General features: G+C 47.2%; 1 protein-coding gene across 1 annotated transcript; it reads left to right on the plus strand.

Annotated features, from left to right (window-relative positions):
* Positions 1-5,699: 5,699 nt before the first annotated feature.
* LOC125542435 (exosome complex component RRP41 homolog) lies at positions 5,700-12,087 on the plus strand. Its single transcript, XM_048705478.1, has 10 exons — positions 5,700-5,898; positions 5,981-6,088; positions 9,907-9,948; positions 10,026-10,093; positions 10,585-10,663; positions 10,755-10,791; positions 11,070-11,186; positions 11,276-11,361; positions 11,529-11,618; positions 11,780-12,087. Exons 1-10 carry the CDS (start codon positions 5,842-5,844, stop codon positions 11,822-11,824), a joined length of 729 nt encoding a protein of 242 aa, XP_048561435.1. The 5' UTR covers positions 5,700-5,841; the 3' UTR covers positions 11,825-12,087.
* The last annotated feature ends 1,429 nt before the right edge of the window (positions 12,088-13,516 follow it).

The following is a 13,516-nucleotide window of genomic DNA, read 5'->3' on the forward strand; positions in this document are numbered from 1 at the left end:
GGCTTCCCGATGGATCCCTTCGTGAGGGGGCTCATGTATTATTATGGGCTGGAATTTCACGACTTAGCCCCGGAGTCCATCCTCCATATTTCCTCATTCATCGTCGTGTGTGAAGCCTTCCTCCGTATCACTCCTCACTTCGAACTATGGCTCAAGACCTTCAAAGTAGAGCCGAAGATGATCGAGGGACGGCACGCGGAGTGCGGAGGTGCTTTTATAAGCAAGAATGCTAGTACTCCATGGCCCGAGGGCTCTTTTAAAGAGGAGTCCAGATTATGGCAACGAGAGTGGTTTTATATTACCGCTCCCAGGGCTCCTAACTGGGTGGCGCCACCTGCCTTTCGCTCGGGTCCCCGCCACGACTGGCGTCATGGGTCAATACGGGGCTGGACTGGGGGCCGGCAAAGGACGTGCCCCTGTTGCAGGGCCACATCCGAGATCTCCTAGAAAGAGACATCAGTCTGGTCGTGGTGACGCAGGTTATATTAATTCGCCGAGTTCTGCCCTGCAAACGTCGCCCCCTCCGCCTGTGGGAGTTCAACCCGGAGGGACCACGAGTTCTCCAACATTTTCTTGGCATGACGCCCGTGGAGATGTACAAATTGTTCTTCGGACCACAAGTAGTGTGCCCGGATTCTACGGAGGACGCAGGTCTGAGCTGCAATCGTCCGGATACTCAAGTAAGTAGCCTTGTGCCCGGACTCGCTATTCGTATATTTATCATAAAATTGCCCCTAAAAGAGTTGTCCTTTAAACAGGAGTGGATAGCGAAAGCAAAGCTAATCAGGTGTCCGGCCCCCCTCCCCCAGACCAGGCTGGGTCCCATGCTAGTCAGGATGTTGGAGGTTGTGCCTTTAAAGGGAAGCGAGGGAGGGGACAAGGAAGCTATAGCCTCCTCAAAGGAGGTCGTCCGGAAGGGAGGAATCGAAAATTCCTCTCCTCAGGGGAAGAAGAGGACGGCCTCTGAAGACCCAGAGACCATGGCCTTAAAGCGGGGGAAGAAATCTTCGCCAGAGGGTCCTGTGCTGGGGGATACTTCGGCCTAATTATGCCCTCAAGGGGATCAGCCCTCCACCGAGCCGTAAGTAGAGAGGAGTTTTCTTTTTAAGAAACGAGAGAAATCCCTGCTTTATATCTGAGAAAAGTAATCGAAAATTTACCTTGTAGCTCGGAATTAGCCCTTCTCAGCAGAGCTCGTCTTCGGGGGATCTTCTTTCGGAGATGATGGAGAGCGGAACGCCTCCCCCTGCCGTACCGCCTTGTGAGGCGGGCAACCCTGAGGTATCGTCGCGGAGGGTTTCTCCGAATCCGGCGGGGCTGGAAGGTAGTCATATGTCCCCCCAAAGCCCTCTGCGTCCGGCCTTCGAAAAGGGCCATCGGACGAGTCCGGCGCCGTCTGGTGCACGGTCGGAGGAGCTGAAGGATCTGCTAGGGCGAGCATATATCTCAGAGGAGCATCGTGCATTGATGGGTACGGTGATTGAGAGGATTTCATCCGCGGAGAGCGGATTGCACGAGGCCGTCAGGAGTTTACTGACAGGTTTTGAGGTACGCGAAATAATGTACCTTTTTTTGGACAGTTGCGCATAAATAAGATGCGCCCTGTGTAGATAGTAGCCCCTGAGACTCTGTGTGTTGTCAAAAATGACGGCGCATAGAGGATCATAATCCCAGGTCTGATATGCCGCCTTTATACGTAGGTGGCGAAGTGTCCGGTGGCCAGCCGCACTGATGGATTTGCCGAGCTAAAGCGGCAACTTGACGTGGCAGATGCCGACATCGTGCTTGTCAACAAGCGGCTTGACGAGGCACAAGGTATGTAATTCCTTCGGCGGCGCCTGGTAAGAGGAGCTTTATGCCAGTATCTTACAATGTGTGCGCTTGATGCAGATGGTGCTGCTGCCATGGAGAATCTTCGGGCGGAACTTGCCCGAGCCAAGGAGCAAGCCAGGAAAAGTGATGCGACTGCTGGAAAGGCAATTGAAGAGCTGAAAGCCGAACAGGCTGCTCACTGCCGAAGCAAGAAGGAAATGGCCGAGATGACCGTGAGGCTGAAGAACACTGCTGACCGTTGCAAGCTTCTTGAAAAAGAAGATCGGGCGGAACAGACATGCCTGAAGAAGGCCGTTGCCGATGCCAAGGATGCTCGCTCTGCGATGAGAGCTATGAAGGAGGAGCTGCGTCAGGCCGGAGAGATCGCGACTGGAAAGCCCTTTATACTGCGGAGGAAGTTCTGTGATCCTAAACATGCTCCGTTAGACCAGATGTGGAGTACGGCGGACACCTATCTGGATTTAGCAGCGAGTGCCACAGATGCGGCTGAACACTTCCGAGATCAAGAAGATCGCGAAGTGGAAAAGCTCTTCTGGTCGCAGTTCCACAATCCAGAGCGTCCACTGTCATTGGCCGATCGTTTGGCCGAGTGGGCCGAGCTAAATAAGTTGTCCGGACTCGCCATGAAGTATGTCGTGAGTCATCTGTGGCCAAAGAGGCCAGAGCCGAAAAGTTATTTCAACTTGGTGCAGCAGTTCCTTGGTGCGGCGCCGCATATCAATGCGATGAAGAGGTCAGCGTGCATAGAGGGTGCGCGGATGGCTCTTGCCCGTGTCAAGACATACTGGGCGGAAATGGAAGCCACCGCTGTTGCGTCCCCAGACTCGGATGGAAGCCGAGTACCTGCTGAGCACTATTTTCAGGAAGTTCTGCAAGGCGCTCGTTTAATAGAGACGCAGTGCTCGAAGGATATTATATTCGAATAGCATATATTATTTGTAAAACAATATTTTGATAAATTGTAGAAGCTTTTTATACTTGTGCCTGCAAGTATTATGATACCTCCTGTGCGGCCGTTTAACGTATATGTATATATAATCTGAAAGATGGCAGTCATCGGCTTCAGCCCCCACGCACATAATGCGGGGGTGTTCGCAGAAGGCGCATTTTCACACTTGATCCAACGTCTTGGTCCTACAAAGGAGGTGATAGCGCAGCGAACTAGGCAATCGGACTATGATGCTTTATCACTTTCACTTAGCCATAGGAGTTTGACAGTGAGGCTACTTATATAGCCCCTGGTGGCGCCTGCGCTCGCCAGAAATTCGGGGCGCGTATGTGCCTGGTCGGGAAACGACCCTTCGTTAATGCGGAGGAATCCTAAAGATTCTGGTAAGTCATCGAGTGGTTGACCAGTCTCACGCTATATCATGACAGTCACTTTTCAGCTTTCTCTATTGAGGTGCTTGCCTGGCCGAACCTGGGCACAATCGCAATAGTTCTCCTGGTGCCGCCTTAGCCAATAGAGCGGAACGTAAGGCAGCAAAACATAGGAGCCGGGCAAACCCAACATTTGACCAAAGACATGATTCGGAGCTGATGCATATAAGGCCAAACTCGCAACGCCGAACACTCCCTAAGGTATTCGGTCTTTATGAGGGCGGGCGGGATAACGCCCTTAGTAATAAGCCCCTAGTGTACAGGTACGCGCAGAATTCTGACATGGCCACATACCAAAACGCCAGCCTCCTCCTTGGTTATATCAAGAAACCAGGGGATGTGTATCAATAAGAGATAGTAAAAAAGGTTTACGCAGGGTCTTAATCTGAAAAGAATCCTTGGAACGGGTCCCTACTGCACGTCTGCGCCTGTGTTTCCGTTGTGCTGTATCCTGGACGGGCGTAGCACGGTGTTCATCTGTAAAAGAGAGGAACTTAGTTAAAGAAAGATCGTGCCGAACGTGAGTTATACTAAATAAATGAAGTATAAATCGAAATGGGTAAAATTGAGCTTTATTGTCTCTTGTTTTATATGCGCGGAGCCCCTAGTACAGGGGTATATGGTTATTAAGCCTTTATCAATTGTATATTTATGCCGGACTCGTCTAGCCGTGTCCGTGGTCTTTACGACCTGTTTAGATGCTTTGGCTGGTGAAGCCACTTTATTGTGGGGCTATCAACGTAGCCGCACTGTTTTCCGCGCTGGGGGAACACTCAATGTTTTTCCTTTAATGAGATGATGCCTCGTGGACCGGGCATCTTAAGCGTAAGAGATGCATAATGCGGTATTGCATTAAAGCGGGCGAAAGCTTCGCGTACCAGCAGTGCTTGATAGCTACTCGAGAATGGGGCGATGTGGAAAGTTAGCTGTTCGCGACGGAAGTTATCGGAGGAGCCGAACATAACTTCTAGCCGGAGAGAACCCATACAGCGGGCATCCGGGCCTGGCGTTACCCCTCGAAAGGAGGTTTTGCTATGGCAGATTTTTGTTGGGTCTATCCCCATATTGCGGATTGTGTCCTGGTATAACAGGTTTAGACCACTGCCGTCGTCCATCACGACATTTATAAAGTGGAGTCCGCCGATTATTGGATCTAATACCAAGGCAGTCTAGCCTGCGTTCCGGATACTTTTAGAGTAATCCTGATGGTCGAAGTTGATTGGTTTTAACAACCATTGGCGAGACTCCTTTGGGATAGGCCGTATGGCGCGTATCTCTGGTGGCGTCGTTCTGCTCGTCACGTGAAGTAAGTTTACTATTTTGACTTCTTGTGGGAAATCCTTTTATTTCCTGGTGCTCTGCTTGTGGGGTTCGTCGTCGTCCTCACTTGGTGTGTCGAGCCCCTTGTGTTCGACGTTGAGCTTGCCGGCTTGCTTGAAAACCCAACAATCTCTGTGGGTATGATTCGCAGGCTTCCCGGGAGTACTGTGTATTTGACATATCTTGTCCAAGATTTTGTTTAAGTTGGATAGCTCGTCCTTGTTATCCTTGAGGGGCGGCTTTCTCTGATTCTGCCGCAAGCTTTTGAATCCGGCGTTGACCGCCGTGCTCTTTGGGCTGTTTCCCTTATTCCGGCGCTGGTCCTTGCTACGTCGGGGTTTTCCGTTTCCATCCCTAACTTCGGATGTACTTGGGTTGCTGGTGCTACATCTTGCCAACCAACTGTCCTCTCCTGCGCAAAAGCGGGTCACGAGGCTTGTTAATGAAAGCACCAATGTCGGTGTCAAAACCGGCGGTCACCGGCCCCGCCCCTGTGCGCAATGGTCTCACCCGCCCCAGATGGTCAAGGAGTCCCTCACCCGCCCCGCCCCTCTCCCCTCCTTTCTCTCCTCGGTCGTTTGTCACCTTCACCACCATGGCGCCGCTACGGAGCTCCCAAGCTCGACATGGCTGCCGTCGATCTCCTCCATGCCAGCCCCGACCATCACCGGCCACCTCCGCAACCATGGCGCTGATGCGGAGCTCCCATGCTCGGCATGGTCATCGCCAATCTCCTCCACACCGGCCTCGACCATCACTGCCCACCTACGCCGCTGCGACCATCCCGATGTTGCATTTTTTCTGAAACATCATTGATGTTATAGAGGCGCGGGTCTGCAAGCTCACCAGATTGCTACATCTATGACGTTTCTAAAACATTGCCAGTGTTGTGGAGGTGCGGGAGCTGCGAGCTTGCTGGTTTGTAACGTCCCGACTTTTCCTGAAACATCACCAGACATGCGAGCTCATCGGATTACAACATCGTTTGTGTTACTGAAACATAATTTATGTTGCGGTATTGATGTTTTCTGAAACAAAACTTATGTTGCAAGATCGAACGGCTCCCGACCCGGCCGATCTTTTAAAAGGATCAGCACGGCCCTTGTTTCTCTGTTGGTGCTGTCAATTGGGCCTTCATCAGTTCAAAAAAAGAAAAAGAAATGGGCCTTGACGTAAGTACACACATGTGTACCCACGCTCGGCAAGAACCCTCGTCTCGGTCTCGGACCTTAACCCGCGCCCTCGCCGCCGCCGCCGCCGCCCGCGCGGAGCTAGAAGAAGGAGTGGAGAGGGCAAAACAGTCCCGCGATGGAGTACGTCAACCCTCTCACCGGCTTCCGCGTCGACGGCCGTCGCCCCAACGAGGTCACGCCCCTCTCCTCCCTGTCTCGCCTTCCTCTGCTTCACGCTCGGCTGACTCTGCTTCTTCGCGGCCGGTGTCTCGCAGATGCGGCAGCTCAAGGGCGAGGTTGGCGTCGTCTCCAGGGCCGACGGCTCGGCGCTCTTCGAGATGGGCAACACCAGGGTCATCGCCGCCGTCTACGGGCCCCGAGAGGTACTTGATGCTTCCTCCTTTGTCTGAGCATAGGGTTCGTGCACGCCAACTGTTCGACGCATTGTCTGTTAGGAATTGGCGTGAGTTCTGCAGCCAATGATCGGTATTGAGGTGATTTGGGGAGGTTTTTCAATCGCACATGGCATGTATGATAGAATGCCTGCGGGGATTAATGTCGGGTTTGTTGTTATGTTCTGGATTGAGGACGATATTCTTCAAAGGGCACACGAAATGTTTGATGGAATGTCTATGAACGGTTACCGTGGAGTATATTGTTTGGGATCTTTTTTTAAGTTCATACGGCGCGTTTCATGTGGTTTCTGTGAAAGGATTGGTTGTGAGCTTTGTGGTTTATTGTTGGAACTAGATGCCATAGAGCACTGAAACGGCACACTAGTCCTATCATCTTGCAGATGCTACCGCATAATGGGGTCTTTCTGGTGTTTTCTTTTTTAGAACCAATGAGCTAAAAACTCAAGGTCGGGGATTACAATCACGCAGACAAAGCTGCTGTAGGTTTTTCGGGACTCTAGCTGTTAACACCTGGTCTCCGGATCTTCTAGCCACAGCAGCCAGCTCGTGAGCGAGCTTGTTGCACTCCCTTCCAACAATGTTGATCTGGTACGATGAGAAGTACTGGAGAAGTCTTTTTAATATCAGATACGAGAGGGTAGCAGGGAGACCGGTTCAGTGTTGAAGACTGGAGCTCATTTCCCACAGCGGCGCAGTCTGTCTCAATTACTGTCGGATCTCTGTAGAATGTTGCTAGCTCCTGAAGGCCAATCAGCATCGCATAGGTTTCTGCCTCCTGGACAGAGGCGCATGATTCCATTCTTCTGCAGAACGAATTAAGAGCTCTCGCCCATTGGAGTCTCGGGTCACAGCTCCCGCCCAACTTTCTCCTGTATCCTGATGGAACGCTGCGTCAGTGTTTAATTTAACCATCCCTTCCATCGGTTTCGAGCACTGATTGGTCTTTATGGCCGAGGGCTCGCATGGTCTGTCCTCAAACAGAGAGGCAGAGCTTTTACCTCCGACTGCCGCAGACATATGCTGGGCATTGCTTACTTCATTTTCGTATCTGCACAGGAAGGCTACAGATCCTGGGACTGCATCCTTTCCGTTTCCATGGATTAGATTGTTCCTCAATTCCCAAGCCTGCCAACAAAATAAAAGGATTCTTATTCTGACTGTTTGAGGCAGCGGGTCAAGAAGTAGCTGCAGCCAATCCTCGCCTGTTTAACTTAGGTATTCCACTTTGGGGAGGTCCCAGGCAGCTCTTAATTCGTTTCTGACTGCTTTGCTTCTAGTCCAAGTGATAACAGTGTGGTGCTCATCTTCCCTGCCATTTCCACAGATATCACAGTTGTCCTCTTTAGCTATTGTTCTCCTGAAGGCATTATGTTTGGTTGCAAGAGATTTTGTGGCAAACTCGCCATCCGAAGACTTTTACTTTTTAAGGGACCTTGGCTTTCCAGATTAAATCCCATAGGCTTTGGTCTCCCGACACGCTGGTGGAGTTTGATGCAGATAAGTCAGTCTGTCTCTTTAGCCGTTCTGCAAGCTTATAGGCGCTTTTAACAGTTAAAACCCCCGATGTTTCGTGGTGCCAAGCAACAACTTCATCAACTGCCTGAGAGGGTAGCCAGATTTTACAAATCTCATCCGCATCAAAAGGATAGAAAATCTGTTTTATCCGTTCCACGTCCCACTCTTTAGCTCCAGAAACCATGAGCTGGTTAACCCATCGCAGTCTCGATCTTCTTATGAACGCAGCCGTGTGCAAACCCTCCTTCCTAGGTATCCACTGATCTCTCTGAATTTGATTTTTTTCTTCCATGTCCCACTCTCCAGAATTCCAGATGATGCCCTTTTTAAGTTCTAGACCGAACTCAATCCCTCTCCAGCCTGGGGAGGCATCCGAGGAGAAGACCTTATCCAGTAAGTTTCCATGAGCATAGTACTTGGATTTTACCACTCTGGCACAAAGGCTATCAGGCTTTTGTAGTAGTCTCCATCCTCGCCTCGCTAGCAGGGCTTGGTTGAAGAGATGCATATCATGGAAACCCAGTCCGCCGTTCCTTTTTGCTTTAGACAAATTTTCCCACGGCATCCAGTGCACCTTCCGGTGTCCCTCATTATCTCCCCACCAGAAATCTCTGATCATCCTCTCATATTTTTTACAGAAGCTCAAATTTAGTTTAACCACCACCCCCCCAATTGACATGCATAGGGAGGGCTTGTATAACCGATTTGATATGGACCACCTTTGCAGCCTGAGACATAAACTTTTCGTTCTAGTCACTACACCTTTTCCCAAATCTATCCATGATGGGTTGGAATTTTTCATTCTTCGTTCTGCCATCAGGAGTTGGTAAACGAAGGTATTTGCTCTCGAAGACTGTGGATTCCACCCACAGGACCTTGGTAATCTCCTCCCTCACATTGCTCGGGCAGGCTTCGCTGAACAACAAAGAGCATTTTCTTTGACTAAGAAGTTGGCAGGAGCATTTTCGGAACGTGACAAGGATCTCATTGGTCTTTTGCGCTTGTTCGGTTCCACGGTGGCTTTGAAGAATAAAAGGCTGTCATCCGTAAATAACAGATTTGAAATACCTGGGCTCCCCCCGGCTACCTTTATCGGTGTAAGACCCCCAACAGCAACCTCCTTGTTCAACAGTGTACAAAGACCTTCAGCCACTAGGAGAAACAGGTACGGGCTAAGTGGGTCTCCCTGGCGCAAGCCTCTCGAGGGTCCAACAGCTCACCATTACATCTTGAGGGTTGGAAAGACTCCATTTCATCTCAAAGACCATTCTCTGCATTGCTCCTTCCAGAAACCTCCAATCCACACGGTCATACGCTGTAGCCAAATCCAGCTTATACGCACAATGGTTATCTCTTTGATTCTTACTATGTTGAATTTTGTGGAAGCACTCAAAAGCTACGATGGCATTGTCCGTGATGAGCCGCCCTGGGATGAAGGCGCTTTGGGTTTCTGAAATAAGGTCATCAAGGAACGGCCTGAGGCGGTTAACTAGGATCTATTTTTTTTGGCGGGGTGGTTAACTAGGATCTTAGAAATGACCTTATAAATCACGTTGCATAGGCTGATCGGCCGGTAGTCCTTAATGCTTTCCGGGTTATTTCTTTTGGAATTAGCACAATCACGGTCTTGTTAACCCCGTCAGGGATAGTCCCATCCTCAAAAAAATTTATTATCGCTTTTGTGACTGGTGTTTGGGTACTGCCAATAACATGTTTCTGCTGTTTTGGTACTGCTAATAACATGTTCTAGGAAACCTGTAGGGTCAATGGTGCCAGTAGAACATTTTTAGATCAACAAACAGTGAGGAGCTCTCCGGCTCCATTTCATTGAAAAAAAGACCGCATAACAGGTTCGGCACAAAGCATCCATGCCAAGTTCAGAAAGCAGTAAAAGCAAACTACTGAAATGAACTAAAAAGGTTCAGCCATCTCCAAGTTTCTGTGCAACGCACAGCCATGTTCTAAGTATTACATGCAAAGGGCAAGCCACACCACATTTCCAGTAAAGCACCAGATCAGTCAAGCCCCTGCCGTTGGAGCCATCGGCGACCAGCAGGCAGCATCAATGGTGGAGACAGGGCTCACCAGAGCGGTTGCTTGACTGATCTGCTTGAGTGCCAGTAGAACATGGGGTGTTTTCTCACAGGGCCTATGGCGGCTCTTGTGTAGCTATGATATTGCTTTTCATACCAGTTAGTATTTCTCTATATGAAAGGCTAGCAAATCCCAGCTTAAACCTTATGTTATGTTTGCTTGTTTTACTCATTCAGATCCAAAACAGGAGTCAGCAACAAAACAGTAAAGAGGCTTTGGTAAGTTTATTAGTCTAAGCGCATCAAGTTTTAAAGGCTCTCTTGTTAGGATGTGCTCCTGAGAAATGTGTCTGCAGGTGCGTTGTGAGTATAGAATGGCCGAATTTAGCACTGGGGATCGAAGGAGAAAGCCAAAAGGTGACAGGTATGTTCCAGCTTAAGAAGGAAAAACTGATGAAAATAACTTAATCGCTGACTATAGTGGATTCATTTATTATCAGTACATGCTTTCGACATGACAGGTTTTCATATCGTTATTTCCAGGCGTCTTTTTCTCCATGCTATGTTTTTGCAAATATTTCTGATATCATTATAGTTTTCTGTATTGGGGACTGTTATTTTTGAATTATGTCTGATTTGTTCTTAAAGGGAATCATCTTGAGAGCTTTTTGGGCTGGTAACATGATCAACTATTGCAATGCAATTAAAGTAGAAGATCAGGAATTTCCTCATCATGTGAAATAAAACAGACAGTGCTAATGTATAGCTTATAGTTGATTGATGTCAGTTTGCTTGTGATGAACAACTGAACACACAGTATACAAAGGGAATGAAACGATGCTTCAGGTATAGTATACTTATTTCACTTCCTGCACAACTATATGGTAATAAGGTGAATCTACAACTTTGTGACAGGCGATCAACAGAAATTTCGCTTGTTATTCGTCAAACAATGGAGGCAAGCATATTAACACATTTAATGCCACACTCACAGGTGAGTCATCTAATCAGTTGTGCTGCAAGAAACCTCTATCCCGAATTATGAACAGGACCCACTTTGAATTCTTACTGTGATTGTTTTGTAGATTGACATATTTGTCCAAGTTCTTCAAGCTGATGGTGGTAAGTGCACTATATTTGAATATTTCAGATCTATCTCTAATCTACATGCATAAATAGAACCAACTTTATTTCCTTTCCAAACCAAAGGCACACAACACAAGATTCTTTTTGTCCAGAGGCCGTTTAAATATTTTACTTAGTACACATGCATTTTCTTGTTTCCATTACCCAGTCCTGCTATGATCTACTATTATTTTTACCTATTTTGAAACGATTGTAGCATGAGTGGTGCTTAAAATGACTCCAATTCCTATCTTGATCATGACTGTATATAACAGGAACCAGGTCTGCATGCATCAATGCTGCAACGCTAGCACTTGCAGATGCTGGGATTCCAATGCGAGACATAGTCACTTCTTGCAGTGCTGGGTATCTGTGTTCTACTCCTTTGCTTGGTATGGGCCTATTTTCTGTTCTCCCATCTATGACAAAGCTAAGAATCATCTCACAAAGAGGCCTCAACCATTCTAATATGTTATTTCAGATCTGAATTATATAGAAGACAGCGCTGGAGGCGCGGATGTCACCGTTGGCATTCTTGCAAAGATGGACAAAGTGACTCTTCTGCAGGTTACAGAACGATCATAAACTTTGATTGCTCCAAATTTCAGGGTCTCCCTAGCCCACGCCTCATCTGCAACACAAACTTTCTGATGCAACACATTTCTTATGTGCTTAGTTTGCTGCATGACATCATTCATTCACAGCAACACTAATGCTCAAATGGCGATTTTCAGATGGACGCGAAACTACCAATGGACACATTTGAGACTGTGATGGACCTTGCAAGTGAAGGGTGCAAAGCGATCGCAACCTACATCCGAGAGGTTAAGAACCGTTCCTTGTTCTCGGCCGCCCTTGCTCAATTATATCTCCAAACTTGTCGTCCTACCATTGGACACACTGAAACCTTATTGTTGTGTACACCAATGATTTCCCATTGTATGGAACCTCAATGCCGATTGGTTGTGCCGTGATGCTGAAGCAGGTGCTATTGGAGAACACGAAGCAGCTGGAGTGTCAGCGAGGCTAGTTAAACCTAGCAGGTGGAGGCCATTGAACGAGAGCGTGTAGCACTTGAAGGCGGATCTTTTGTGTAACACAGATTGATGGCTTATCTGCCTAGCACAGACACTGAACCTGTCAAAGATAGCTGGACCATCATTTTCCCTCCTAACGTAAATGCTGTAGCGCACAGGAGATGACATCTTGATTATGTGAAACTTTGATGTTGAACTTGGTATCCATGTTGTACTTTTGAAAATGTTTTAACATGGTGCAAATTTAACTTAAATAGCAGACGGAGTATGGTACATACATCCCTAGGTTGACATGTTGTGAAAGCATTTCTACTTCTTTTATGATGGATGATGAAAATTTTGTTTGACTGAAAAACTCTTATAGAAGAAAGCATATGTATGCTGCTATCATTCTGCCTGCATCATCACCAAATGGCAACGCAGCTCCATCACACCATTTTGCTGGCTGTAGTCAAATACTCCCTCCGTTTTTTATTTACTCCCCATATTAGCTTTGATTGAAGTCAAACTTTATAAGGTTTGTAGAAAACAATATGAATATTTACAATAACAAATTTGTATGATGTGAAAATATATGCAATGATGAATCCGATGGTATTGATTTGGTAGTTAATATACTATTTTTCTACAAACCTGTTGAAAGTATACAAAGTTTGACTTTAGACAAACCTAATATACGGAGTAAATAAAAACAGAGAGAGTATTATTCCGCCTTGAAGACACAAAAGGAGATATAATAAATACATCAGTTTTATTCACAACAATGGAGCCAAAGTTACAACATGACACACGTCTACATAATGTATATCAATAGGGTTTGAATCAACAGAGCAACAATATACTGAACTGATGATATGGACACAAAGGGAACATCAAGCACACTATTAAATCGGCACGCAGGCCGCCGAGTTAGTTTTGGGCAAGCACACTATTACCGACAGGAAATGCTGACATGGTAGCATTGTTCTCCTGGCCTGTGGCGTCCACCCTCAGTCTTCATGTGAAAGAAATATGCCCTAGAGGCAATAATAAAATTATTATTTATTTCCTTATATCATGATAAATGTTTATTATTCATGCTAGAATTGTATTAACCGGAAACATAATACATGTGTGAATACATAGACAAACAGATTGTCACTAGTATGCCTCTACTTGACTAGCTCGTTGATCAAATATGGTTATGTTTCCTAACCATAGACATGAGTTGTCATTTGATTAACGGGGTCACATCATTAGGAGAATGATGTGATTGACTGGACCCATTCCGTTAGCTTAGCACACGATCGTTTTAGTAATATGCTATTGCTTTCTTCATGACTTATACATGTTCCTATGACTATGAGATTATGCAACTCCCGTTTACCGGAGGAACACTTTGTGTGCTACCAAACGTCACAACGTAACTGGGTGATTATAAAGGTGCTCTACAGGTGTCTCCAAAGGTACTTGTTGGGTTGGCATATTTCGAGATTAGGATTTGTCACTCCGAATATCGGAGAGGTATCTCTGGGCCCTCTCGGTAATGCACACCACTTAAGCCTTGCAAGCATTGCTACTAATGAGTTAGTTGCGGGATGATGTATTACAAAACGAGTAAAGAGACTTGCCGGTAACGAGATTGGACTAGGTATTGAGATACCGACGATCGAATCTCAGGCAAGTAACATACCGATGACAAAGGG

Source organism: Triticum urartu, chromosome 3 (genome assembly GCF_003073215.2).
Source record: "Triticum urartu cultivar G1812 chromosome 3, Tu2.1, whole genome shotgun sequence".
Lineage (NCBI taxonomy): Eukaryota > Viridiplantae > Streptophyta > Magnoliopsida > Poales > Poaceae > Triticum > Triticum urartu.

What these genes read in the sequence shown, in the direction of transcription:
- LOC125542435 (XM_048705478.1), top strand. Translation starts at nt 5,842, where the DNA reads ATGGAGTACGTCAACCCTCTCACCGGCTTCCGCGTCGACGGCCGTCGC. An exon ending in AAAACAGTAAAGAGGCTTTG is followed by an intron (nt 9,949 to 10,025) that starts GTAAGTTTATTA and finishes ATGTGTCTGCAG; the next exon opens with GTGCGTTGTGAGTATAGAAT. An exon ending in ATTTAATGCCACACTCACAG is followed by an intron (nt 10,664 to 10,754) that starts GTGAGTCATCTA and finishes ATTGTTTTGTAG; the next exon opens with ATTGACATATTTGTCCAAGT.